Here is a 27,996-nt window from a genome sequence, read left to right on the forward strand (position 1 = left end):
TATTAAACAGTCTATTTGTATATTTTATGAAGAATATGGTATTGAATTACTGTAATTTTCAGAAGCAGAACAACATCACTTTGCATGTTTATTTCTTCAAAGTATAAATCGTTTCACTGACACTCGTGGTTCCACTTGGCGGGCTCCAGCATGAGGTTGTGTTTGGCCTGCTCCAGCTCTCTCCTCAAGTTGTTGTATTTGCCTCGGACCTCTGAGATCCTCTGCTGGCGGTGCTCCAAAAACTTCAGCTTGGCACTGAAGCATGCAGGGCCCTGAAAACACAAACATCCACATTTCACTAGTTTAATTTACATTCATATAGCCCACGCTAAAATAAACAGTGCAGGGCTCTTCGTTCATGTCACGTATCCTTATCCTGATGCCAGCAAGCTTTGGCATTTCTGTCATCTGCAAACCCCTCATAGTAAAATGTAACTAAAGTAGTTGCATCTCCAGAACAGTGATTCTTTAGGGTTCTCATTAACAATAATAACACCTGGTGTACTATCTGCAAAACAGTGTTTTCTTCGACTCTCAAATCCAGGACATCTGCAAACCTACAGTGCATCCGGAAAGCCTTATTCCAAAATGGATTAAATTCATTTTTTACCTCAAGATTCTACACACAATACCCCATAATGACAAAGTGAAAAAAGTTTGCTTGAAACTTAAGCAAATTTATCAAAAATAAAAAACAAAAATATAACATGTACTCACAAGTATTCACAGCCTTTGCTCAATACTTTGTTGAAGCACCTTTGGCAGCAATTACAGCCTCAAGTCTTTTTTAATGATGCTACAAGCAACTATTTTTGGGCAGTTTCTCCCATTCTTCTTTGCAGAACCTCTCAAGCTCCATCAGGTTGGATGGGGAGCGTCAGTGCACAGCCATTTTCAGATCTCTCCAGAGATGTTCAATCGGGTTCAAGTCTGGGCTCTAGCTGGGCCTCTCAAGGACATTCCCAGAGTTGTCCCGAAGTCACTGGACTCCAATGAAGTTGTAGAAACATCTGAAGGATGATCAGTGGAAACAGGATGCACCTGAGCTCAATTTAGAGTGTCATGGCAAAGGCTGTGAATACTTATGTACATGTGAATTTTTTAGTTTTTTATTTTTAATATATTTGCAAAAATTTCAAGCAAACTTTTTTCACTTTGTCATAATAGGGTATTGTGTGTGGAATTTTGAGGTACAAAATTAATTTTATCCATTTAAGAATAAGGCTGTAACATCACAAAATGTGGAAAAAGTGAAGCGCTGTGAATACTTTCCAGATGCACTGTATATTCGTTTACATTTTGTTGCTATTGAACGTATGCCGAATTAGTTATTAGCTGTTCCTGTGTGGAGTACTCCAATGAATGTACAGACATGTAACACTGGATTACTTTGCTACAGAAGAAAACTTGATGTGATGATTCTCAGGCAGGTTCTGAACTTATAATAAGTGTCTTTTTTTCCCTATAGTTTCTAAGCTGATTTATGGACATTTTGTCGCAACAAATATCAGAGATAATATGTCCCTAGAAGAATGAAAGTAAACTGAATCTAAAAAAATGTGGATCATGTCTTTGTGTTCAGATTTAACTGACCTACAACTCTCAAAAGAAGTACAATTAAGCAGAACAAATCAGCAAACCAAATTACATTAACCAATTCCCCCTTGTTTTTAGATCACTTGTCCCTGTCATCACACTCAGTACCTTTGCCTCACAGCTCTCCCTCATAGCTTCCCCTTCAACTCTTTACCTTCCTGACTCACAAAAACCTCTGTTCTACACCAGCTCACACGAACACTCATACAGCTTTAGAGGTTGGATTATCAACAGTAGCCCCCACTCCACACACACCACATCATAAACACCATGTGAGGGCAGGGACAACACCTCTGGGGGCTGAAACAAGACAGCTCTGTAGGCTACTAAATAGAATTACTTTTATCATGCTAACCTTATTACACAGGTGGGGCAGTCTCAAAGGTCAGTACATGCATTTTTAATGGGAAACAAGAGAAAAATGTCCTAAATATGAAGCCTAGAATGCTGTGGCATATATTATTTTACTTTTTTTATGATTGGAAGAGAAGTATCACTGTGAGGGTGCTGTAATTTCAATATTTGCAGAATATGTGCCTTACTCTTCAAAATCTTATATTATCCTTTACCTACAATGTGTTTTACTTCCAGCGTTCTTTGTTCGTTGCTGCAGCATTGACCCAATTTCCCCCATGTGGTCATTAAAATTGTATCAAAGATGCCGCGCCTGAGACTGGTGGAGGCAGGGAATAGTCCCGTGAGGCCAGACCTCTTGTCATGGGGGCATTACGTCACCATATGCACCCGGTCTTGTTTTCAAGCACATTCCAAGTCTACATGCAAAGTGGAATATTTTATTTTAACCTTTACTTACCCAGGGTGAGTTCCCTGAGCCTGCTGTTTTTCACCAACATGCCCAGTACAACCACAGTCGTTATTTGTTGCCACTGCAGTAGCTATGGCTTCCCTCAAGGGCTATAACAGCATATTGTGGAAGGGGGGAGTGTCAATCATTCACTTCCCCACTTAGTGAGCACACTTTAGCAAGCTATTGCCCCCATAATACTGAGGTGAAGCCACCACTGGGGATGTGCTTGTAAGTAATGTGTTACCTTGTCTACATACAGCCTGTGGAGACACAGAGCTTCAAGCAAATAGCCATGTAAGGTTGTGGTTTTTATTGTTCACATTTTGGTGAACACATCAAGATGCTTTAAATATTATTCATTATGGCAGCAGCACTGTTACTAGGTAGAATTGTGATTTGATTCCATGTTAGCAAATCCACATATTGAATTTGAATCCTTTCGAATACCTTATCAAATCTGCTGTCTGCTGTCAGCATTAACGAGTTAATTGTGATGAGATTAAGGACCAAGCATAACACGTTACGTTCTAGAATCCTTGTCTGCTACTATTTTGACCCTTTGAAGCACCCTTACTTGTTGTCAAGCTGCCACAGACACTTCCTACAAAGATACTTCATGGCAAGTCATGACTATAGGAGCAAAAGGGGGACAGTTCTGGTCTGCATAAAGGGGCGTGTCAGGAGACCTAATGTGTTTAAATCGAACACCTGAATTGTTGTTGATGACGATCGAATGAGTTGGAAAATAAAAATATAACTTACCCAGAGCTCGTCTATGGATAAATAAATAATCAGACCTCTTCATAATTACATGTCAGACATGCTAACATTAGCTTCTAGTTCAGACAGACTGACGGTTATGTGTTGTCAAGCAAGAGAAAACAGCTCTGAAATGCAAAATAATAGAATTTTAATTATGTAATAAAACACGCAATTAATCGCAATTAACTATTCAAATTCAGTGATTTATCGCAATTAAGAAAAAATTTATTATTTGACAGCCCTACTAAATATGTCTAGCTTTCAACATTTGAAAGTACATTACTTAAGAAATAAATGACTAAAACTTGATTTTTAGTTTAAGGCTAATTAATGTTCACAATCCGGACCTACAGCCTGAAAATGAGGCAAAATTCTGAACCTTACTGTTCACAAGCTACTTTGTGCGCTTCAAATACTGAAATTGACAATTAAGTTGTTAGGCTAGTCTGGTTAACCTGCAAGTTTTTCCTGAAGTAGATCCATACGCAGTTAGCAACAACAGCTAGTCCAGGGGGCTAATTTCTGGGGTTTTTTTGTTTCAAATTCAAAGACAAGTGCTTGATGATTTATGTAAAACTGAAACTATTTGAACGCTTTACAAGGCTGCTTTCTCCGATATACTTGTTTTGTCTGAGTTGCATTTCCCAGCAGTCTTTACAGCAGAGGTGGCAAGTGCAAAGCTAGCATGACTTGGTCAAATGGGCCACAATTATGAGAGTAAGGAATATAAGATAACACTAATATAATCTGTTGGCTATGACATTCATCATCTTATCAGTGAAGTGACAGCCAGTGGTGGCTGAAGAGGAGAAACTTGCTAAGTTACTTGAACGTTTTCTACATTGCTATTTGCAAGTAAAAAGGAGCAAGAAGAGAAAAAAATGTTTTTTTAGCATTAAAGCTTACAAACTGCAATCGTTTTGCTGGTCAGGAAGCAGGTCCAAATTAAAGCTGGCTGAACCCAGCAGTGGACCCTATAAGAGTTTGGGCGATGATTCGGTCTACCAGTGTTCCCAGGTGTTGCTGGCTGAGGTTGATAAAGGTCATATAATCTGTAATGTCCTTTAACCTCCAAAAAAACAAAACAAAATAAACCCAGCACCTGTTTGCCAGCACCTGCTCTTTTCTGCATCCTCTGCACATTGTCGATCTCATAGACCTTGATCTCGTAGGCCTCTGGGATTCCCCGATCCACCCAGCGAGACCGCAGACCGCTAGCTGAGCGTCTCAGGGACAGGGTTGTATCGTGGGAAGGACGACGCTGCTGAGTACCTACAGCAGGGTGAGGTAGAAATTGCAGTGAAATTCTGTATTGCAGCCTGTTTTGTTTCTCCTCTCCCCTCCTTGAAACTGTCTGTGGTTTAAATACAGTGAAACTATTGAGATATTCTTAATTTATAAAGCCATAATAAAGGTTCGTTTGTATTTTAACATATTTTTTTATTATGATTTTAAGTTAATTGTTTGGCATTATCAGTTGTCAATACTGGCACAAAGAGAGGCCACTGCTTGATGCCACACAATTAAAAAACTTGGCCCAGAATTTACACTAATAATAACTGTAGGCCTACAGCACGTGACATAAACTCAAATTCAGCATCACAGACTTTGTTTGTTTTTTTTGTTCTGTCGTCATATTTTTTTTTACAAATGAATGAGCCTGTTCATGGTGCTCATAGATCTACAAGGTGGGTAATGCTGGAGCTGGAGTATTATTGCTTCTGCTACGTTCTACACTAAAAGCATCACACTACACAATAAGAATAAATGTGTATGATGAATAAAGGCTTGTATCCCTGAGTGCCCTTCAACGCTCAGGCCATGTGCACTTCTGGAGCAGTCTGCCTCAGGGCAGATGCAGCTTTGCCAGGGCTACCATATTATTCATTACAGTCAAGACGGGAGACATGATTTCTCTAAGTCTGTCTGGGTTGGCTGGATTTTCCAATTCAGGAAAACATTGTGTATGTTTCATATCACTGGGACCCTTAGAAATTAAGAATGTTTAATTCTAATGTACATATAAAGCTTTCATCATAATGCCAATGAGTCAGTTATGTAAAAGGACACTTTTAATTCATATGTTCACCAAGCACATGCCTTGTCTATTTATTGTTTTATCAATCCATTAGCAGTATCATCACTGTGTTAACCATATTTTCAACAAAATGCTATTAAAAGTTTCTCTGAGTGTAAATCCATTAGCAAGTGTTGTTAGTATGCACATACACATTTTTACAATTTACTGTATCAGCCAAACACTTAATTTTCTGCATTCATGCCTCCATTAGTAAGTGCTGTCACTGGGTTCATATATTAATGATGTGACCTCCTACACCATTTGCCTTTTAATGCCAGTAAGGAAATTAGGTCTGACTGCATTCTACAGATGTGTGTCATCTCCAATTTATGTCACATTAAAATGTTATGTGGTCAGATTACAAACCAAAAACTATGATGGTTTGAGTCCAGTCTCTGTTTATGGTTTGGAAGCTGCATATACTAGATCCTGTCTAGACAAGAAATTATGTGGCAGATTTATGCAATATTTGTCAGATGTAAACATTATACAGTATCTTTTATCATTTGTTTGAAGAAACAAAAGATAATTTTATTAATGTAGCTGAATTGTCATATACCAAAATCTTACAACAATAAATGCATCTCTCTTGTACCTGTCATGAATACCACAGGGTCATTTCACATTCAAAATGACAAGCAATCTATGTCCTCACGACGTAACTAAGCATGATAATAAAAGAAAAATGTTACCTATTCCAGTTTTAAATTTCTACCAGTTGATATTCAAACTATATTAGAATGACTTAAAACCATTGGTTGCTACAAGGGTAGGAAAAATGCATTTGTCAGTCTAAAATGCCCAAATGAAGTAATCTTTATGATGCTCAAAGAACATCCTTACTTTATAATTTTTTAGATTAGAATAGCAGAGTTCCCCCCAAACACCATTAACACATGATGAGTACTCAACACCTGGGTTAGGTTCTGATCTTTCCAGAAGTGAAAGTCAATGAGTTCAGTTCATAAAAGGCCAGTTATTCCAGGTGTTTTACCTGTGCTGCCTTTCCTCCGAGATGATCGGCAGCTGCGAGCCACACTGAGGAGAGAGCCGCTCCTGTCGCTGACAGAATCTCTGTTTGAGGTGCTGCTGCCTGTGGCTTCACTGTCCCTCACCATGCTGTCATAGCCACTACTGACCATACTGTTCCTATTAGAGAAATACAGGGATGTCTTCCCCATAGCGGGTGGCAAATCACCACTCAACACACTGGTGGTGTCACTCGCATGCCCACTCAGGTGGTCAGGTGTGCGGGGAGCAGTCACCTGACTGTATGGTGAGGGAAGAGCAGTAATATGGTCCACTCCTCCTGAAGTCGGGCTGGAGGCCCTTTCCTTAAGGAGGTCTGAGATCCGGCCATTGACAAAACCCTGAATGGCAGATTTTGTGGATGAGCATGTGGAGCTCTGGCTTGGAGTTCGACTGACGGAGTTAAAAGACCTTGGAGGGGAAGAGGAGAGAAAGGAGGATGTCCGCTCAAAGTTAACAGCTTTACTGTCTGGGGAAAGACTTGCACTGCGGTTGATGGACTGCCGCAGGCCTTTGTGGGAGAGACTGAGGTTCTTGATGCTGGGGGCTGACAGTCGACGGACCTTGGGGGTAGCCATCTTAAGTTTCCCAACAGCAGAGAGCTTGTGATGGGGATGCTTGGCAGATTGAGTCACAGGGTTCTCAGAAAAGAAGTGATGACTCTGGTCAGACCGAGGATTCTTCCTGGGGCTCCTGCTGGCCCTTGGTAAGGTACAATGTCCCTCATTATTTCCTTTATAACCTCCCTTACAAGCCCCTTCAATACTTCCCTTTGAGCTCCCCTTAGAGCTCATAGAGGTGTTGCTACTGCCTCTATCCAGAGTTGGGAAGTCGCTTGGGGTTCTCCCAAGGGAATTTGTCCTGCTAGACAGCTGCTCCAATTTGGTACTGAAAAGCCTGCCACTGTCCTCAAAGGGTGACATCAGCCTCTCACTCATATGATCATGTTTCATTCTTAAGCTTGAGGTCTCAAACAAAGCAACACCCCTTCTGGGAGCGCTATTATCTTTCTGCTTGTACTCTGTTCCATATTTGTGAGGAGAGGAGACACTGTGGCTGTGGTTCGCTGGGGAGTGCTGCCTGGCCTGCCTCCTCTCCAGAGTTACCCCTGGGCTACATGGGGTGGATGATGTCAACCCCCTTGGGTCTCTGTGGTCGTCTGCCATGTGACCGCCATGGTAGCTGTCCTGGTGGTTGGCATTTTGCCAGCCTCTAGGCAAACTACCTGTTTTAAAGGAAGCAGAGGCGGTTTCTTGGCAACCAGGTGAAACACCAATTCTCCTGGGGGTATTCCCAACATGTTTGGAGATGCTTTCTCCCTCCTCCAAGCCCCTTTGAGTGTTAGTGGAATAAACATGTTCCCTGTCTCTAGGGTGTCTCTTGTCTGTACTCCTTGGCCTCTTTCCACACATTTTATCCTCTGCAGTTTCAATGCAGAAAGCTGAGTCTTCCAAGGCTATTGGGTCATAACAGATTTGATCAAAAGCTGAGTCGCATACCTTGTCAGACTTTTTGACATTTGTTTCAGAGGCAAAAGCTCCACTCCTCTTCTCAAGAATAATCCTATCTTCTGGACATTTAACATTATTTCTTTCAAGTTCAGACCGTGTCTGAACTCCTGCAAAAGTGTCACGAGGGTTTTCTTTTTCTTTACCACCATCCAAATCACCATCCACATCTGTATTAATCAGCATGTGATTAATAAATGAAGGCAAGGCTCTTTTTTCCCTTATATTTTGATACTGGGGCTTTTCAGTGCTAGCTTCTGTGGCAACAGGCTGAACAACACAGCTTTTGGTTTTATTAGGGGAACATGCAGCTGCAGATTCTTCACTGACGTTGCTGATTATCCTGATTGGTTGAGAGCTGGCAGAGCCCTGAGCATTTGATTGTGACTGGGCGGTGTCTCTGATACAAATAATGTTTCCGCCTGTCCTCCCTCTGTTCAACGCTCCACTGATGGTCACCTCCTCTACCATAGAGAAGACAAGTTCATCTTGACCTTTTAGGTCCAGTGGCTGTTGAACAGTCACTGTGATGGTGGCCTTCATTTCCTTAACATCCTCTGTGGGGCAATTAGGTAAAACATCCCCATGTATAACACTGGTGGCCAGGGAATGTGAAGATGAGCAGGACGAGGAAGGAGATATGGGGGAGCTCTTGCCAACTGGTGAGGTCCTTTTGTCTGGTTTGAACCAGTCAGCAGCTTCAGAACCCCCCTGTTTTCCTCTAGGCTGAAGTGCAAGTGAACTGGCGACAGCAATGCCCTGAGCCGCCACATCAAAATCCTGAGAAGGGAGCTTATCACCTGACTTAAGAGTTCCAGTATTGGGGACCTCAGAGCGACAGGTCTTGTTCAGACTAAGAGTTTGATTCAGGAGTTCCTCACTGGAACTGGTCGCACTGCACTCCTCACAGTCATACAGACCCGAATCCTCTCTCTGAAAACTGTCTCCAGCTTCAGGGAAGGCACCATCTGTTTGCTTTTCTCCAACTGAGGTTTGACTGCAGCCTAAACCCTGATTCAACATCTGAGGTGCGTCGGCTGATTTGGCGTCTGCCTGCTTCCCTGCTTCTTTCTGGGGTTGTGATTTGGTTGTGACATTGTTAACAGAAGGACCTTTTGAGGAAGACTTGAGCACATCCATCGTCATCTCACTTCCATCAATACAACCCAAACGCTCTTGAAGTTCAGCAAATGTTTCACATTTAAGACAATCCCTCTCTGGTGGCTTCATATCTGCTTTGAGCATTTCAGTATGCCCATGAACAGTTTCCTCGTTCTTCTTCTCTCCCTGCAGCTGAGGAATTCTCAGAAGCTCTTGGAGGAGAGCGGTAAACTCTGGGTCATCCAAGTCAGCCTTGTTAGGATGCAAAGAGGGTATTATAGGCACAAATTCAGGATGTGCCAGCATTGGGGCTGCTTTTGACTGGACAAAACCATCTGAATCTATTCGGATGACTGTGTCGCAGGATTGGTCACTACTGGAATGCTCATCCAGTTCACCACGAAGACGGAAATGATGGGTGTCAACATCGACTTCATCGGTGGAGTGGAACGCCCGCAGCGACAAAGAATGAAGCCCTCTCTTTTCTTTCGTTAAACTCCTCCCACAAGGAGAGCATGAGGTGGATTGCTGTTAAATAAAGATGAATCATGGTGTTAGCTTCAGAACTGGATTCAAAAATACAAATTTGGAACACCATTAGGGTGCAATGGATCCAGTGTCATGGTAGGACAGTACATACCTACCAAATGATATGGTAAAACTCTCACTTCCTTTACAAAAAGAGCACCAACACTGTGATCCCATTAAAGGCGGTAAAAAAACAGTACAGTACCTTTGTCCTTTTCTGTGTCCGGCGAATGCGAGTAGCCAGCTGGATAGTGGATAAGGTCTCTTGAAGGTGTGCCAGTGAGTCAGCAACTTCAGCGATCACTGCAGTGTGGCAATTTGTATGACCCAAGGACTCTCGAAGGAGCATAGTCAACTTACTGCCCCTGTGCAGAGACGGTGCAGATGTCCAGACATCAACTCAAAGGATGCATCAGTCATTTCAATCATGCAGCCAAATCTGTACATTTTTATGTAGCTGCTATTGTGGTATAATAGCTTTAGCCTGTATAAAATGGGTTTACAGGCAAAAATTGAACTACTTTTGGAAGCCAAGTTACAAGACCGACAGTAAAAATCAGCTTCAACTGTCAAAATAGTAATGGAGTTCACAATGTTTCCACCATTATTATTTTGTAGAAACATTCTTACTTGTTGGGGGTGGTTTTATGTCCACTTAGTAGAGACAACACCACAGGGCCCAGTTCAGAATGAGGAGGTTTATTTTTGCTCATACCGCTCATACCACTACGCACATCTATCATGGTCAACTTAGTGGGGCCACGTGAACCTAGAAATGGAGATCAGAGGAGAGTGTGAGTACAAAATGTTTTGCATGTTTTCAAATATTTATTATAAAACATATATATGTACCTGCATTACATCTGTGAATTTTGGATTAACTATGGAACGTATTTCACAGGGAAACAATATTCAACAGAGACAAGCCGCCCTGGAATATTTCTTTACAACCTTTGCCAATGGTGCTGCTTTCTGTTCGAGGCGGATGGACGTGGAGAGTGAAGAACATTATGGAGCTGTGGGACAGGTAGGTAACGAAGTCACTGTGCCGACGTGCTGTGATGGCTGCATCCAGGAGGGAAGCAGCACGCTCTGCAGTGGGGGCCTTCACCCGGTTGTGGTTGCGTAGCTGAAAGGAAGTTGAGAGGATAGTCATGAAACCTAATGTGGAGAGAATTTCCTCATAAACTAATTAAATGAAAACCATTGGATTTTTTTCTCATTTTTGCAAATCTGCCAGATGTATCACTGTGTTTTGATGCAGATCCAGATTATTGAAATAACAAATTTAATTTATAATTTAGAGAACTGCTGAGCCTTGGCAGAGATTTGTAAAGGTTTTCTTGTGTTTATTTTAATATAGTATAATTTATCCTAATAACAGAATATTCGGAAATAACAGCTCCAATCATACAGTTGATTTCATGTTCAATGAAGAAGTACAGGGATACCCACACTAATGAGGTTTACTTCTGCAATTGTAATCAGATGTAATCGTTTATGCAGTCTAACAGGTTTCACTCACTGCCAGCATCGTCTTCTCACATACAGTGTAGACTATTGTACAAATTGACATATTAATAAAACAATTAATAAAACTGGACAGTAATTATCCTATAGCCTAAAATCTAACTTAGAGGGATCCCAAACAAGGGATCCAGCACAAGGTGTGTGGTATCAGTGGCAAAAAAGCTGTTAAAACAACTGTAAAACAACACTAATTTGTCAGCTAATTTTCAAATTGAGTCTCTGAAGCATAGCCAAGAAATTGTCACTTGTCAGATACAAAAGATATAGCAGTGGCTCTCTGGTTTCCAGATTTGGGACAGGCTTGTTTATGTTTACAAAGACTGATCAGACTGTACATAATCAAGCCATTAATAGTAAATCAAATACTTTGGTTTTAGAGATGATAATGTTCTTCAAAGGAATACACCACCAATTTGGTTCAATGAACTCTTGTGAGCTTGCGCTTAGAAAGAACAACAGACAGAGAGAGAGAGGCAGAGTAGAGGTAGTTGTTTATTTAACAAGCTCTTTTTTTCCCAATAACATTTTTCATCCTACTTGTATTCCGTAGACGGGGTCTTCTTGGAGTTTAATTCTGGCCCTCGGGCTGTCCTGGATACTGCTTAATGAGGGGATGACCTCCCCCAGTAGATCTCTCAGCGTGTCCTCCTCACCACAGCAGAGCTCAATGGCAGACACTGATACGGTCAGATCAGTCCAGGTCTTCTCTCTCCGTCGCTCAATGGCGCTGTACAGCCAGGAGATGGCACAGGGAATCAGCCCGAGCTTCGGGATGCTGTCATCACTCCCCACCATGCTGGACCAGGAGCCTGGGGCAGACAACAGTTCAAACAGATGTATCCAGATGTATCCATGCTGTACTGTACATATACACACAGAAAGTACATACTAGCATACAAACACATGTGCACCCCATCAACACATATACACAAATGTAAAGTTTCAAACCAACGTCTTTGTATGATTTATGTTTGAAAGCCACTTATCACACTAATATGGGAGAGGTGTATGAGTGGGTGAGTTAGCTAGCTTTATTTCACACTATACTGCATGTGACTGAATTTTATTCACAGTAACAGAGCCACCTGCTGGTTTAGAAACTCACACGGTGAAACAAAGTTCAAGGAATAGTTTGGCATTTAAGGAAATAAGCTTATTGATTTTCTTGTCAAGAATTAGTTGATAAGATTGATATAGTTCAGTGAATATGCAGCTACCTCTAGCAGCTTGTTAACTGAGCTATGCACTGGAAAGAGCTAGCTTAGCTCAATCGTAAAGTAACAAATCTACCTACCAGAACTTGTAAAGCTTCTGTAAATCGTTGATCCATACAAAATCTGAAACTAAAAAACTGTATGTTTTTTGTTTTGTTTTTTATGAAGGCTTATATGCTGGACTAAGTTCAAAAGAAACAGGGGTTTTAGGATACAAGGTGTCCCATACACCACAGCAACATCTGCAGTGTCTGCATATATCTGAGTTTGAGTCCCTGCAGCTGAATCTCCATCTTGTGTTCTTGCAAACACAATCGGCCTGGTCACAGGTGGTAAGCCAGTTAGCGCTCTTGTCACTGTCTGTCTGCATAATGGGAATGGAGCCTGAGGGGCATGGTGTGTACCTCCCATGCATTATATCCCCCTGTTAAAATTTTGTCAGGAAGGAAAGACACGGCTGATATCATGATGTTTCAAAGAGCAGCTCCTTCCGAGCCGCTATGTTTTTCCAACCCAGTTTGGATTAAAAAATACCCACTACCATATTGGTTAGGGTTAGGGATAGGGCTAATATCTTCAGTTGTTGTGTCTAGGCTTTCTTAAGATCCAAGTGGGCGTGGTTTTATCCAAACTGGGCTGGAAAAACAATGGGTCATCTCCAGGCCAACAGTTAGCACTGACAGAGGCTGAAGTACACTGGGCATTTCATGATGGGAGAAGATTAAGACTGACAAAAGAAATTGTATCTTCCACTATGTGCACATATAAATGCACACACACAATACGTGCACAAGGACATTTGTAAGACAGCTTAGATGTATCGGTGTATATATAATGGCAGAAGTGCACGGGCGTGCACAAACCACAATACATAAACACTCAACAAAGCACAAATGAAGATGGAGGAGTTGCACAGAAACATACGCAGAAACACATTCAGATTTTCTTAAGGACTGGTTCCATGCTGTATCTCCGATTGCACTTTTGGCCCATATTAGTTTTGAGTTATGGGCCTGTTTTATGCTCTCTTGTCTTATCCAAACTCTAATTGAATGAGGATAAGAGAATTGGTTTACTCCAATTAAAGGGCGAGCTGCCTGCCGTTATTCAGAGAGAATAGTATTCTGCGGAGGAGATTGATATCCCCCTGGCTGTGGGCCACATGTAGTCTGTATTGGCCAACTAATTCAATCAGATTTACGGAGAGTGGCGTCATGTGAAAAAGCAGCTCCAAGGAGACCCTGTCCTTACCTTAACGTATGTGTGTATGTGTGTGTGTGTGTGTGTGTGTGTGTGTGTATGTGTGTGTGTGTGTGTGTGTGTGTGTGCTGCAAATCTATTAAACCCCTTCACTGACGCTAAGTGCAGGGTCCCATCTCTCTAATAGCAACATATTACAGTCCATTTTGTTTACAGTCCCCTCTGAGCTCAGTGCTTCAGCAGAATAAAAAAAGTGTCTTTTTGTGCAGTAAGCTGAAATGTCTATCTGGCAATGGCAAGCTTTTAAAAAAAAGCATATGTGTTGTATAATTGATGAATATGCTTTTATTTTACAAACTAACAGGTGAAGGATGAATGACTTAGAGGGAAAGAGTTGAAATGGTAACATTTTTGGGGGAAAAAAACGTGACAGAAAATAAGGATAAATGGAGCAAGAGAGAAAGCAAAGGAACAGGAAGACTGGAGATGTGTATCAAGACTGATAAGAAGACAGAGAGACAGAATAGAGATGGGAAGTTTAAGTGATAATGAAAGAGTGAATGATAGTAGGAGTGCGACAGAGGTGCAGGAGGAGGGAGGGTGGGTCGGCCACTAAGCGTAGCTAAAAGCATCCCACTCTCATCTTGAGATTTTAACCCATGGCCTCTCACTGTGACCGATTACTCACCCACAGCAGCACATCCCAAACCCAGAACACATCCATCGCTGCCACTGAGCACACAGCGGATGACATCAGCCAAGATGCCTGCACACACCTCAGCCTGGTCAGACAGAACAAAGGACAGCGAGCATCTTATGATTCATCTCCGCACTGAGAAAGAACATCCAATGAAACGAAATAGCTGAAGCAGAGGAGGGATGCATACTGATTCTGTACATTCCCTTGGGCTCAGATATTGTAAGCAGAGCTGGGAGAAAGTTGAATATAATTGATGGACTGTGTAATTGTGGTGGCTATCCAGGCCCTATCAGTTTTCAGGTCATCAGACAGAGAGAGCAAACGGACCATGGTGTGTTGTGTCCAGAGGGGGAAAAAAATGCATTTTGAATACTTGAACACAGAATGTGCTAAACTCACGTTACATCATGAAGTATCTGCCAATGTAAAATAAATCCATCAAGACAGATCAGTATTAAACAAACACAAATAGAAACAGTTGACACCATTTTTAAATTATATAATTATGTAATCAGGACAAAGAACCAAACCTGGCTTGACTCCTGAGGATAGGCAGCATCAAAGTTGAATGTCTTCAGGAGATTTTTGCCGTCCCTGCCTAGTGTCATTGTAGAGGGTAGTTGGCTTTTGCTGACTGGTTCCATTACAGTGACCCTTTTCTTGGATGGGTCAGTCTGGAGAACAGGTGGTTGGCCTTGGCCCCCTGACAGCATTGGGCTTACTCTCAGCACGACTTTGACCTGTATACATGGAAATGGAAAAAAACATGTTGAGTTTTACAGTATGTTGTAAATTGCTAAATACCCAGAGGATTTTTTTTTTTTTTTTTTGACCAGGTAAACTTCCTGGTTTAAGTAGTACTCTGCTTTAAACTCCTGCAGTTATTTCTGCTTTAGTAGGATGGCTTTAGATTAAGATTAAGATTTCTTTATTTGTCATTTTTATGGTGCACATAAAAACAAAATTGTGTTTCACACATTCACCTGTCAGAATTCAGTGCAAATAATTAATAAATGAGATCACTAATAATAAACTAATAATTATTATAATTATAATAAACTAAGATTATACTAAAAAGGGGGGTATTGTTGGAGTCAGTGGGTCCACCACCTTGGTCCAGTCTGAAGTATCTAAACAGCTATTAAAAAGATTGCCATGAAATTTGTGATCTCCAGACAATGACCTATTGGTGCTCCGTCCTTTTTCGCTAGCACTATAACCAGGTCAAACTTTGTATTTGTATTTGTGTTTAGTGCTAATATGTAAATGTAAGTAGTATACTAACATACTAATCTGACATGGTGAATATAGTCATACCCAATAAAACATCAAGATGGTCGTACTGTCTTTGCAAGTAGCATGCTGATGTTAGCATTTACCGAACAGCTAGCTGATCTGCTCAGATGCTACAGATCTGCTAGCATGTCTGTAAACTCTTGTGGTGCATTCAATTTGAACTCGAAAACTTCACCTGGGATGCCTCCTGAAGTCAGATTTACGACCTACGACCTGTAAAGTCAGAGGAACCTCACCAGCCTTGACCTCAAAATCCAAGATGGCTGCTCTGTGCATCAAGTCAAAGCTGTATTAATATATTAGCACGTCTGTCTTATTTGTGTCTGATTAATCAGTATCAACACAGTATTGTCCAACTTCTATCTGTGTCTATCATGTTGCTACCGTGTTTGTATGAGTAAAAATACCAGATAATGCTTTGTTATCAACTGGTGTTGCTAACAGTAACAAGCAAGCAACAACAATAACAAGCTTCTCATTTGTACTGGTAAGAGGTCAACTCGTGTCATTACCACCTCCAATTTTCCAAAGTGAATGGAACGCAGCGTTATCCTTGTTTAAATGTAAATTTAAGCCTCACCTCCATTTTAACTGGAAAGCAACAAGAATAATAAATAAACAATAAAATAAAAATAATAAAAATAATTTAGGTGATTGTGCCGCTAAGACTGTGAGAGGCAAAAATGCAGGTTTAACTTTGGTAAATAAATACCAGCAGCATACAGAAACTTATTAAAAAATAATGAGTTCAAAAATATCTTCATATCAAATTCTGCACAGATTTCAGAGAAAACTCTAAAATAAACTGTATATACAGCGTATATGCCACAAAATATTCAACTTTGTTGTTTAAAGCTGCCTGTTATGATGATAGTTACAGTGCAGTTTACTTCTATTTATACATAAATACAGCTCTATGAGAGTGGGCAATACTTCAGCTTTGAGCCCCTGCTGCTCAGCCCTGGGAGCCTGAGATACTATTTTATGCAATGTAGCTCACAAGAAACCTCAGTTGCAGAAGAGAAACCTTGGCAGAACAAAGTGGTAAATGTCAAAAAGGATTAGGTTTTAGCATCGTGAGCTAATGATGGTGTACTTCGCTGTTGTGAATGTTTGCAAGTGCCATCACTTTATTGTATCCTTTAACATATCTGGCAGTCTTTTGTATGAATAGAAATGAGCTGTATGTTGTTGTTTAATGTTTCATTGAGATTAAAAAAAACAACATGTTTTGTTTCGGCTGATGTAGAAAGCCAGTTGATCGAGTTAGTGCAGAAACTGCACGTGCACTAACAACTGCATGGCGATGCATACCTCCTGCTATCTTTCTGCATGTCATGACATTAATTCCTTAATGCAGTTCTCTACAGGAAGCCTCAGAATTTAGAGGCTTTAAGGTCTTAAATTAAGTTAGATCCTGACTCTGACAGACATTTAACAAGGCTCACAGCTCTTAGTCTGCAGGAAGACAAGGCAACATTTAGCTCACAAAAGAAAATATAGCTGTATTACAGTATGTAAACCAATTATAAAGTTATTCATAATCAGGATTCAGGTCTGCTAGATTGTAAGTAGCTCTGTGCACCAAAACACCCAATCAAATGTGGTTTTCTTGAAATTGTGCAGGACTGCATTACACCACAATGACATCATCCGACATTGACTATCTGAAAACCTGAAAACCATATTCCATCTGCCGCATGATGAGTTTCCGATGTCTGTAAAGGATTTTTTTTCTCTTCTGCCCTCCTCATAATTTTAATACCTTATGCAAGTTGTGGCTCCCTAACCCTATTGAACATGTGTCAAACTCTATTTATGAGGGTTAAATTATTCAAGAGACCCATTTAAAGGCAGAGAAAATCTTCCTCCGTTCCCACACACATATATTCTTGCACGCAGAGGCACACAGAGCTGAGTGCTTGGGCAGGTGTGGCTGGCAATGGGGTCTATCTGAGCCCTTATCGGTAACTCTAGACTAAACCCAAGAGTCCATCTATGAGACAAGGGAAGGGCAGGCAGCCATATTGATCTCCCCTGTTTCTCCCAGAGGAGGGGAGGGGAGGGGGAGGGGATGAACAAGATGGAGACATTAGCGCCAGATTACAGTGTATCATGAAGGAGGAGTGATACAGGATCTCCTCCAAATTGCCTGCAATCTCTTTACTCCGCAACCAGGGTGGTAAAAACACTTCCAAGGTGGTGGTTGTGGGTGAGGATGTAGTTTATTCTTTCAAAGGAACACCACCAATCCAGACCTATTATATACATATCTACACGAGGAGATGTAAGGAACAAAGTGGCCCAGGTAACACAAGGCCTTCATCAAGTGACTGCATTTGTCTTCTGATACATCTACAGTTGTCTCAGGAAAGACGTCAACTACGACGACTGATGGTGGAACTTTATCTGACTCAGTGTATATTTTCAATTTCAATTAATAATAATATGAATCCTTGAAGTTAGAGTTGTAAAATCCTGTCTGTCGTTAATACAAACCACTGTCCAGTGTTTCGGCTTCTGGCGTGCCCTCAGACAAATGAATCTGTTACTTCAGTTTGACTTCCAGCTGGACCACATTGTTTCACTGGTAGCCTAAACAACAGAACCCAACCAGTGCAGCCACCTGTGCGGTATTTTAGCTAGAAACTAATGTTAAAAAAATAGTTCTGCTTATTCACTTTCCTTCTGAGAGTTAGATGAGAGGATTGGTTCGAATCTCTCATGTCTGTCTACTAAATATGAAGATATAGACAGTAGGTGATTAGCTTAGCATTAAGATTTGGAAGCAGGGGGAGCTAGCTGACCTCGCTTGACAAGAGCTTCAGCTATCGTTGTGTTTACAACACAAGAGGTTATAATACTCCCTCTGAGCAGCGCTACGTCTTCAGGGCAGATTGGAGGCTACAGTGAGTCGCTAACAGAAACTGACAAGACAACCAGCTAGCTGGGACTAGCTAGTTAGCATGCTAACTTCAGTAGATAAAAGACATGATAAAGACGAGTTAACATTGTTGCTGCTTACAAATAGCATAACTCAAATTGAAATGTAAATTGTGGTTAACAGGCAGTACTGTCCTGCTTCCCCCTGTTTCCCGTCATGCTAAGATAAGCTGAGATAAACTCTCTGTAGCTTCATACACAGACACAAGAGTGGTGTCAATTTAACTCTTAGCCAGAAAGCAAACAGACACAGTCAGAGAACCATTTTTCCTGCTTTAATATACAACTGTGAAGACGACTGAAGGCTGTCTTAATGAAGGTAAGTTCATCTAAGAAAACCCAACTTTAAATATTGCACACATTGACTGTAATACTGATCTGTAATCTGTGTATCCGCTACACATCAATCAGTATTGTATTGTTAATTGTTAATAATAATAATAATAATAATAATATGTAATTGATATTATAACCAAGCTGCATCCAAACAAACTGAAAAACAGAATAAATCTGCATCTACTGTAACTCCACTGGAATTTGAAGCTCCAGCATCTACCTTGCCAACATTTGGTGAGTCTTTGGTTCTGGTGGCAGCTTGGAGCAGGCAGGAGGGGACCGGCGGTGGATTTTTCTGGATGATCTCCCTGAAGCAGGTGGAGAGATGCGCAGGAGCTGGATCAGAAGCCTGGCCTTTTTTCCTAGATGTCAGGTTGAGCTTCTCGGCTGCCCTGCAGGGAAGAGGGGAGGCGGCATGACATGCCACTGAAACTTATAATGTAACCAGTACAGACAGGCTGCAGAGAAGGCTCAATTTTACACACATTTGCTGTTTTAATTCACATACAGATATATTTACCTGGCCAAAAAGGACATAGCAGCAGTGTTGGCAATGGTCACCACTCTGGAGATGTGTGGGATCTTTGAGGTCGTCTGTACAGTCCCAGCATCACCACAGCCCAGGGTTGCATCATCTGCAGCCTGCCAGGGGAGAAAGCTCATTATAAAAATTCCAAATTTATAATTACACCCCATCACCCACTCCAAAAGGGGCTGTTATCACGTGAATTTCTCTGGGGAGGAACATGGGGTGCATCTGTCTAAGTAGGGCATCCACGCTGAGAGCACACTGGGTTAAACATACACCATTAAGTCATGTTACAGCTGTAGCTAGCTGCATGTGGAGTGTGAGGAATAGTTTGTGATGGCAGTAGTGACCGCTGTCTGGGTTTAAAACATGACTCAGAGTTGAAGAGGTGCAGTAAACATACTGTCATGGCCTCTCACACACACAGTCACATACCCTCAGTCAAGCAGCTTTATGTAAAGTTATTGCAACACAGTGTGTGTTTTGCACTCATTCACAACGCTGTGTGTGTGCAACATGGTCTATTCAGCATGATCTGCTGCTGCCCAGCATGAAGTCACCGCGCCTCGCCGCAGGCCTCAACGCCAACATCTTTGTATTACAGTGCTCCTCTGCACCGCTCTCAAGCTCCACATCTCATCAATGTTTCAGCCTTTTTAGGGCATGATAACAACGTCAGCTCGGTTTTTTTTTTCTTTTAATAACGTCCAACCAGGCCAATTAGTGCCAGAGTAGGAGGACGACAGTAGGGGTTTCGAAGGAGACTGAAAGGAGATTGTACAGACGGGGCTAAGTTAATACTGTAAAGAGCCAAAGTTAATATGGATAATGTATAAATACTGTACTTTCCCCACCCCTCTTCTCTTCTTGTTGACTCATTTCTTCTGTCATAATGTTTTTTTTATGTTCACTGTCTCTTTCTCTCTTTTCTGATTTCTCTTTCTTTTATTATCTTGTTTTCTTCTCTCCTCTCCATCATCCTCTCTACCCTTTCTCCTGCCTGCCATCTTAAACACTTCATTTCCCTTTCTCTTCTTCTACTATCCATTTTTGTCTCCTCTCTCCTTACTCATCTCCACTTTCCCTTCTCTCATACTATTTCACCTCAGCTGCATTAACCTGTATTGATCTGCTCTCATCCTGGACCTGCATGCCTAGAGTTTCTTATACAGCCTTTCACAGCCCAGGACACTCTGTGTTTTGAGTAAAACTGTTGCATTGTTATTGATAACTTTCACTAGCCAAGTCAATTAATTACAATATTGCTCTCAAGATCTTTTCAGTCCAATTGACCATAAGCCCCATCCCCTCCAGTTTCTATAGCCCATCAATATTTCCGTTTTGGCGCATAACAAAATGATACAGCAACAGATTTACCATTAACTAATTTTTGAAATAACAGGTCCTTGATTTTAGACAGAAGCAGACAAAACCCAGCTTCACATTCCCAGCTGGCGACCATCCAAAGATTTTATCAGCTAGCTATTTATACTAACACCTGCTCCGGATGGAGATGCTGTCTCTGGCTCCCTCAGTGTTTCCAGCTGACCTGTTTTAAAATGAGAATCCACTCAAAGAGTGTTAAATATGCGTATAATTGATATATACACGATAAGGACGAAGGTCTTCTAACCTTAAGGAAGTACCTCATAAAACCCAGTCTTTTCCTAAACCTAACCAAGTGTTTTTTGTATGAAAACCCAACCAAACCATGACTGTCACTGGCGTAACCGCATGTTTTTAATATTTCTACCATGACGACAAAGGTCTAGTATGGCTGCCACTGGTACACTCCTACAGGTCGTATCCAAGGGTAGGGAAAAGAGACCTATATTGTCATTTTTTAGAGGACTTTCAAGGAGTTCTAGGTTTTTAATGTTACAATAAGAAAACATTTTAAGATGTGGACTAACCTCGACTGCTTTGTTCAGCTAATGTGACACTATCATAGATAACAAATGTAAATTTCCCTGAATTCAACATAGAGCCAGAAAGAGCTGCTAAGGGGTTAGCCTAGCCAGGAGCCTTGGATGTCCTACTGTGATGAGGTCTGTTTTTAATCTAACATTTAACTTCACAGATCTCCTTGGCCTTGAAGTAACACTGTGTTAGCTTATTACTGGAGATGGCACGCTAGTTAGCCAGACATGCTGAGGTTTGGAGCCCACATTAGAGCACATAAACACACTGCAGCTCTCATGTGTTTGGTTTTTTGAGAGGTTAGAAAATACCACCGCCCTTCAAACTCTTTATATATGGAGTATCACTCTTACTGCAGCCCCATGCACAACACCTGATTTTGTGTACACACAAATACGACTAACTAAACACTATTTGGGCTCATTAAAATGGCCATTGTCTTGCTCTAAATGTTGCATAGAAGAAATGAACTGAAATGGAAGAATTGCAAATTAATATTCATTCACTTCCATTTTGTCAGCTGCCTTTGAATTGAGGTGATGGATAAATCCTCCACAGTTTCAAATTGAAGAACCTCCAAAAGTTCCTCAAGGATCTTTTTGCCTAACAGTGTAGAAACTCAAAGCTTGACACAGCTGCCATACTTAGTTACAATTGCTAAGCATGACTGATATAATTGTGTTCAGGAGAATGGTTTAGCAAATGGTTTATTTTAATGTTTATGAAGATTTCCTGTAAATCAGGTCATGGGATATAGCACATCAGAAGGAGGATGTTTAGATTTTACTTTTGTCTGTAAGGATCAAGAGTAAAAGACCCAACAAAACTCAAGCAACAACATCATATAAAACAGTTCTTACATCACAAGCTTTTTCATTGGGGACTTGGGACGGACGGGCTCAATCTGCTTCCATCACAGTAATGCATATTTCACCAGCCACCCTGTTAAATATGACCATCCCCCTATTGATCACTCGTGCATTTTAACTTGCTGGCTTTTATGACAGGAGTAAATCATGACCCAATTCCATTCCATTAGCAAAAGTACTTTTAGACAATGTCCTCAGCCATACGATCTAAATAGGCTCTGATTAGGCACTGTGAATCACTGGCTTGCTGACACATGCACCCGTAAAGACGTACTTTACCCATATAGATCATTAAAAGGGGCGTGCTCACAAGGGGATGTGTTATGTGTGATTTAGTGGTAAGAGAAAGCTTTTAGGGGTACCTTATGGTAAGGGTAGATGGTGACACCATCAGTATTGGACACAGATTGATAAGCGACCAGCTGCTGCTGCTCCTCTACCCAGCGGTCCATATCGGGGTTGGGGAGCTTGGGCCCCCTCCGCCTGAGGGTTTGAGGGGTCCTCTGGGGTGTCCTGGGGCTCTGTGGGCTGTGAGGACTGTGGGTTCGACTGTATGGTTGATGCACAGCCATGGCAGCTTCCCTTGGAGCTCTGTCCCCATGCTTTGTCTCACTTTGTCCCAGCAATGATCCGGTGCTGAGGCTGGGTTCAAAGGGAGGCTTAGCTAATGACTGACCCCTGCTCAGAGCCAGGTGGATGGCCTCTTGTTTGAGCTGGTTCAGGTTTGTACCACAGGCTGCACACTGGCCCTGCTCCCTCTCTCTGTCCCGGGATTCAGTGGTGGACCGGCTATGGACACGAAGGTTGTCTTTAAGAAATGCTGACAGGTCACTCAAATCCTGTAGAATTAGAGAAAAAAGGCAGCAGACATAATTTTACATTTGCAAGCTGGAATCTAATTAATGAGATCCTTATAAGATCAGATGCAGTACAAGCTTAATGAAGACATAATAACAACGCTAATTTGCTCATATCTATCTTGATAATTACATCAATAATCATTTACCATATGACAATTGAGTCAAGGAAAGGCACTGCAGACAATCTTAGCACTTAACAAAGTAATCATGGAGTCAGTAGAAGAGATTAAAGCTCCCATATTGTATAAAGGCCATTGTCCATGTCTTTTTTGATTATAAAGCAGGTCTAGGTTCTATATTAATACTGTGAAAGTATCAAAGCCTCAGTCACAGAGAAATGCACACAGCCTGTATTCAGAAACTGAGCCTTAAAATGAGCTGTCAGGACTTCTGGAACTTTGTGATGTCACAACAAAGCAGTGAGCTCATGCCCCAAGCCCTGCCCACCTGGACCCACCATCCAACCCTGCAGGGTTTGGTTTCTCTGAATGTTTACCTAAAATATGTTATATTTTTATTTGATCACTCAGTCATCCAATCAGAGGAGAGGCTCAGAGCCTCCCTTCTGATTGGCTCACTGACCTGTCGTTACTAGAGCTTCAGAGAGGAGATGTAAAACTACACTGAGATGGTTTTTGGTTCTTAATACCACAAATATATATCTACTTATGGAGATCAACGCTTCAAATAAAACACAGGAAAAGTGTAATATATGGGACCTTTAATACCCCCCAACCCCCCCCCCCACCCCCCCACCCACCCACCCCACCCCACCCCACCCCCACCCCCAACCCCTCCATTCATGAATCATGAATCTGTTTACCTGTTTATCTGTTGACCAGAAGTTCATGGAGAACAACATGTCACCACACAGCCATAGTTGAAGAAGCATGTTATTTTCAATTAACATGTTGACTGACTTTATTGCTCTCTGGCTACAAGACTATAAAATACCAAAAAAACATGGTTTAAATGAGAGAACAAGTTTCTTCTGTAAATGATGGCTGGCTAGTCATTCAGTATTATCATCTTGTGGAATCATGTCAGGATGATTTAATGATGCTGTGTTACTCTTAGACACAAATTTGTCATCTGGGCTCCCAGTCTGCACTCAGGCTGTCAGACTTGACAAAATGAACATCAAACATCAAACCATCATCTTGGACATCTTTGTGTCACATCCTGTTTGCTTTGCCCTTGACACCCACTAACAGCCAACACACTCACTCACTCACTCCCTACCCCCTCCCCACATCCACCCAATCCATCCTGCCAGCACATCGCCATTGACCTATATTCCCCCAGAGGGGTACTTTAAGAGCTCTCAACTATTATGTAAAACAAAGTCATTCAAACTTCAAAAGTGCTGAATCATCAGGGACTACATTTACTTTCTCCATAAAATAATATTAAGGGGCAATCAAGCCACATGTATGTCCCAATATTCTCCTATTCTACAACAATTTAGCAAAGCAAACTAGACAACTTTCATTTCCAGGTTTGGGCACTTTGCATTTCATAACGAGAAATGATGACAGACAGAAATGTGCTCTGGTAGTAAAATGGACGCCTGGACTTTCCCTCTTAGTCAGATTGCGAGCCACCATAAAAGATGACATTACAGAGCCGTGATGCTTTTGAGAAATCACGCTTGGATCAATAAACCTGCAGGGAGCTTACCGGCTTATCAGATTTCTACTGACCATATCTGTGGCCACAAGATACCATCTCTCCTCGCTCAGACTGTGGCCTGTGTCTAAAAACACGAGGCCCCATCCCACTTAAGAGGACAAAAATAAATAGTGTTCCCTCTATGGACGGGACTGTGCAGATGACACAGGGATGCTGAGATGAAATATTCATGCCCATTTCAAGCCACTCACGCAAGAATGGCACTGGTTTACTTTGTCGATTGGAGTGTGTTTGATGGCTGCTCATGGTGACAAATGTACAGATGGATGCAGAAATATACGGGCGTGCATTCCTCTCACAGGCAGCACCATCAAGAGTGATGTTCCCACATGAACATTAATATGCTTTTTTAATTGTCCCAAACATATATTGTCAGAAAATGTTTAGTTGCATTTTTGCAAGGTCTTCACGTGTGATGAGAAAATGGGTGCAACTAATGACTAATTTCATGATTGATACAGTTTTCTTGATTAACTGATGAAGTTTTTGGTCTGTAAAATGTCAGAAAATAATACAAATAATTACAAAATGTTGCAAGCAGACTATAAAAACCAGCAAATATTCACATTGTTCTGCTCAAAACATGTCTTCAATAGTTATCTGATAAAAACTGCTGCTGAATCATTTTCTGTCAATCGAATAATTGATATATATTGCTTGATATTTTACATTGTTGCAGGACTAGTATGCTTATAGAGGTTTATCTTTACTGAACATATGGGAAAAAGCTTATGCAGGCATTTTTTGTCATTGAATATAATAATTATTATAATCACAGTAGTTAAAGAATAGTTGCAGTGGAATCCTTATGTACTTGTATTATTTATGATGTCAACTGTTACCCTATACCACCACCTGCTGAGAAGCCCTGAGATCTGTTTACTTCAATTATATTTTGTCTCTGCAACTCCTGAGCCCAAACACCATTAAAAGCTTTTTCCTGATAACACTTGGTGTCAGCCTGAGAGAGAGCTGACTGATCTTAAGTGCATTTATGGTCCCGCACATCCAGCTCCATCAGAGCATTGTGGTTACTGACCTTGCAGGAGAAGTGATGGTGAACAGCCAGGCTCAGGGCTTGTTTCTTCAGGGCAACAAGGGTCGCTGAGCACTTCTCACAACACGCAACTTTCCTGTCCGTCCTCTCAAAGCCCGGATTCGCCGACATTGGGCCTCTACATATAGTCCCAAACACATTACTCCGGATGCGGTCTCCGACGGATCCAGGGAGGGACCTGTAGGAGGGGACGGCGTCTGCTCTCTGGCACATATTCCGATGTGGGTCGCCCCTGGCCCCTCCGGCGCCCTCAGGAGTCGGGCGCTCCTTGGCTTGGCAGTCTCTCCCTTTAATACTTGGAGAAAAGCCGGCGGGCTCACAGTGAGGCTGCACTTCTGAGCTCTGAGAAATAAAATCATCAGAAGAAGGATGTATGTGGGCTTAGGCTGTGGAAAATTAGATATCAATCGACATGAACAACTGTAACCACACCCAAATGTTTTATCTAGCAGGGCAACAGTATTGTCCCTCCAGGAAAAGTCTCACAGACCATGCAGCCTTTTACAAATGAGAACAAACTGCGCTCACAAGGAATAAATCTGACTTACCCAGTGTGCTCCTCTGGCCGTGGCAGGAAATCTCTCTCCTCTTCCAGTCAGAGATGACATGACAACTTGTTAATATTTAAAAAGATATCCGAACAAAGGCAGGGCGCACTTTTATTTAATTCTCCCCGACGCTCCATGGGTGTAAAGCAAAAAAGAGTTCACTCATGGTAGACTTCAATGAAAAACATGACGAACTAAGAGGCAGGAGACAGTGGCTCAGAGGTGGAGTGATGACAGCGGCACCGTGCAGAAGCAGGGAGCGCACTGGAGGACACTTCATGATTTGACTTGCCTATTTATTATAACCTCCTCAGGGAGGCGGTAGGGAGCAAGTCCTCAGACCCAAGCAGCCCGAGTGAACAGGCGCAATTTCACTGGATATTTATTTCCTTTTAAAACTTAATCCCAAAATAATCCCTCTCCCAGACAACAGCTCCTCATATGTAATAGCCTATTTATTTGAAGCTTCTTGCGGCAGAATAATCAGATAAAGCTGCCTGTATACGCAGAGACATGCAACCACTGATGCTGCTAAAACATTACATCAGGATACCAATACATTCCTTATAATGTGACTTCTGAAGAGGGGCACAGGGGTCAATGATAGCTGTCTGGTAAAAAGAGAAAATGGTAGAGTAGCTCATGTAAATTTGATCAAGGAGAGCCCCCCCCCCCCCCCCAATATATTTATTGAACTATATGCAGAGTAGAGGATATATCAGATGTATAAATTATAACATTAGGCACAGGCTGCGTTAAAAAATAGATTATAGGGCGTTTTTCACTCCCGCTGAATTACTCACAGGAAATAGATTAAAAACAGAATAATTTGCTCTTAAAGTATGAGGCAAGGCTTGAAAACTGAGAAGCCCTCATTTCTACATCTGATGACATCATCAGACTTATTGTCTCAGATGTGACAAAGTTTCAGAGCTACAAGACAAACAAGCAGCAAACTTTCATGGATTAAGTCAGTGAAATGCCCCTGTAGTTATATATAAAAAAGAAAATTGATAATTAAATGTGCTTCTTGGTGTTTTCCAAAAGACTGAGATCTTTAAGTGCCTTTTGGTTACACAGATCACAGGGCGATGCATTAAAATGTTTCCCAGTTGACTGAAAATTGCACTGAGTTGCATGGCAGACAATGAAGCTTAGTCAGTAACCTTTCTCAGCATGTGGCCATAAACACAAAACTATAAGTATATGTAGGCTATTCAAGAAAAACAGACATTTATTTGCTGAAGCAGTTAAACGGAGTTGTAGGCCAATATTGTTTTTTTTTTAATGTGCTAAAAGGAGAAATACTTTTATATTTTTCTATGAATGTGTTACATGGGTAAAGCTAACGCATTTTATGCTCTATTTCTAAGTGGACCTCCTTTATTTTATTGGCTTAGGTTACAGGAAGATAGCTGGCTGCTCTAAATCACAGTAGATTTTATGTTACAATAGTGGAAATAGAAGCTATTTTTTAAATTACTCATATTCCTGTGTTCCCTTGGAAAATATAACTTTTACAAAATGTTTAAAATTGTAGCCTACGTTATATCCTACTTCATGTACGGACCATTATTCCTACTCTAATTATGGTTAAGCATGTTGTACATTACGGTATTCTATATCTTATTCTCCTCTCTCTCACTAGAAGCGGGGCGCATCGCAAATTTAAACCCCTGCATTCATTTTGTATATAAACATTAGCTCAATCATAAACAGGGTGTTGTTCGTGCAGACTGTGGTTTCCTCCATATACCGTCCCACTTTTTCCCCAACAATGCCTTCTTGGCGGTTGTGAAACTACAGCAGCGACAGATGGTCTGCGCTACGTAACCACGCTGCGCTGCTCTCTGGGTGATTACGGTAGAGGACGTCATCTTCCTCCCCCAC

General features: G+C 41.5%; 1 protein-coding gene and 1 long non-coding RNA gene across 6 annotated transcripts in view; one reads left to right on the plus strand and one right to left on the minus strand.

Annotated features, from left to right (window-relative positions):
• The window catches only part of LOC139621780 (uncharacterized), a 38,409-nt gene extending 26,778 nt beyond the window's left edge, over window positions 1–11,631 (plus strand). The window contains exons 4-6 of one of the 2 annotated variants that reach the window (XR_011691082.1): window positions 4,339–4,453; window positions 10,314–10,439; window positions 11,493–11,631. This is a non-coding gene — a long non-coding RNA (uncharacterized lncRNA). The remainder of the gene's footprint in view (window positions 1–4,338; window positions 4,454–10,313; window positions 10,440–11,492) is intronic. The other variant, XR_011691081.1, reaches the window with a different exon arrangement.
• The window catches only part of kif26bb (kinesin family member 26Bb), a 29,060-nt gene extending 2,631 nt beyond the window's left edge, over window positions 1–26,429 (minus strand). For 2 of the 4 annotated variants that reach the window (XM_071478615.1, XM_071478614.1), the window contains exons 1-14: window positions 26,107–26,429; window positions 25,541–25,900; window positions 22,312–22,788; window positions 19,152–19,273; window positions 18,852–19,023; window positions 14,587–14,796; window positions 14,045–14,138; window positions 11,480–11,751; window positions 10,364–10,541; window positions 10,043–10,181; window positions 9,618–9,777; window positions 6,241–9,412; window positions 4,283–4,438; window positions 122–272 (exon numbers count right to left, since the gene is read on the minus strand). In XM_071478615.1, the coding sequence (XP_071334716.1) occupies window positions 122–272; window positions 4,283–4,438; window positions 6,241–9,412; window positions 9,618–9,777; window positions 10,043–10,181; window positions 10,364–10,541; window positions 11,480–11,751; window positions 14,045–14,138; window positions 14,587–14,796; window positions 18,852–19,023; window positions 19,152–19,273; window positions 22,312–22,788; window positions 25,541–25,900; window positions 26,107–26,166 (5,723 nt within the window). In that variant the 5' untranslated portion in view covers window positions 26,167–26,429. Of the gene's footprint in view, window positions 1–121; window positions 273–4,268; window positions 4,439–6,240; window positions 9,413–9,617; window positions 9,778–10,042; window positions 10,182–10,363; window positions 10,542–11,479; window positions 11,752–14,044; window positions 14,139–14,586; window positions 14,797–18,851; window positions 19,024–19,151; window positions 19,274–22,311; window positions 22,789–25,540; window positions 25,901–26,106 lie in introns of all 4 variants that reach the window. The other 2 variants (XM_071478613.1, XM_071478617.1) reach the window with 1 other exon arrangement.
• Between the last annotated feature and the right edge of the window lie 1,567 nt (window positions 26,430–27,996).

Source organism: Trachinotus anak, unplaced genomic scaffold, assembly GCF_046630095.1.
Source record: "Trachinotus anak isolate AG129_WGS33_773 ecotype Australia unplaced genomic scaffold, CSIRO_AGI_Tana_v1 ptg000005l, whole genome shotgun sequence".
NCBI lineage: Eukaryota > Metazoa > Chordata > Actinopteri > Carangiformes > Carangidae > Trachinotus > Trachinotus anak.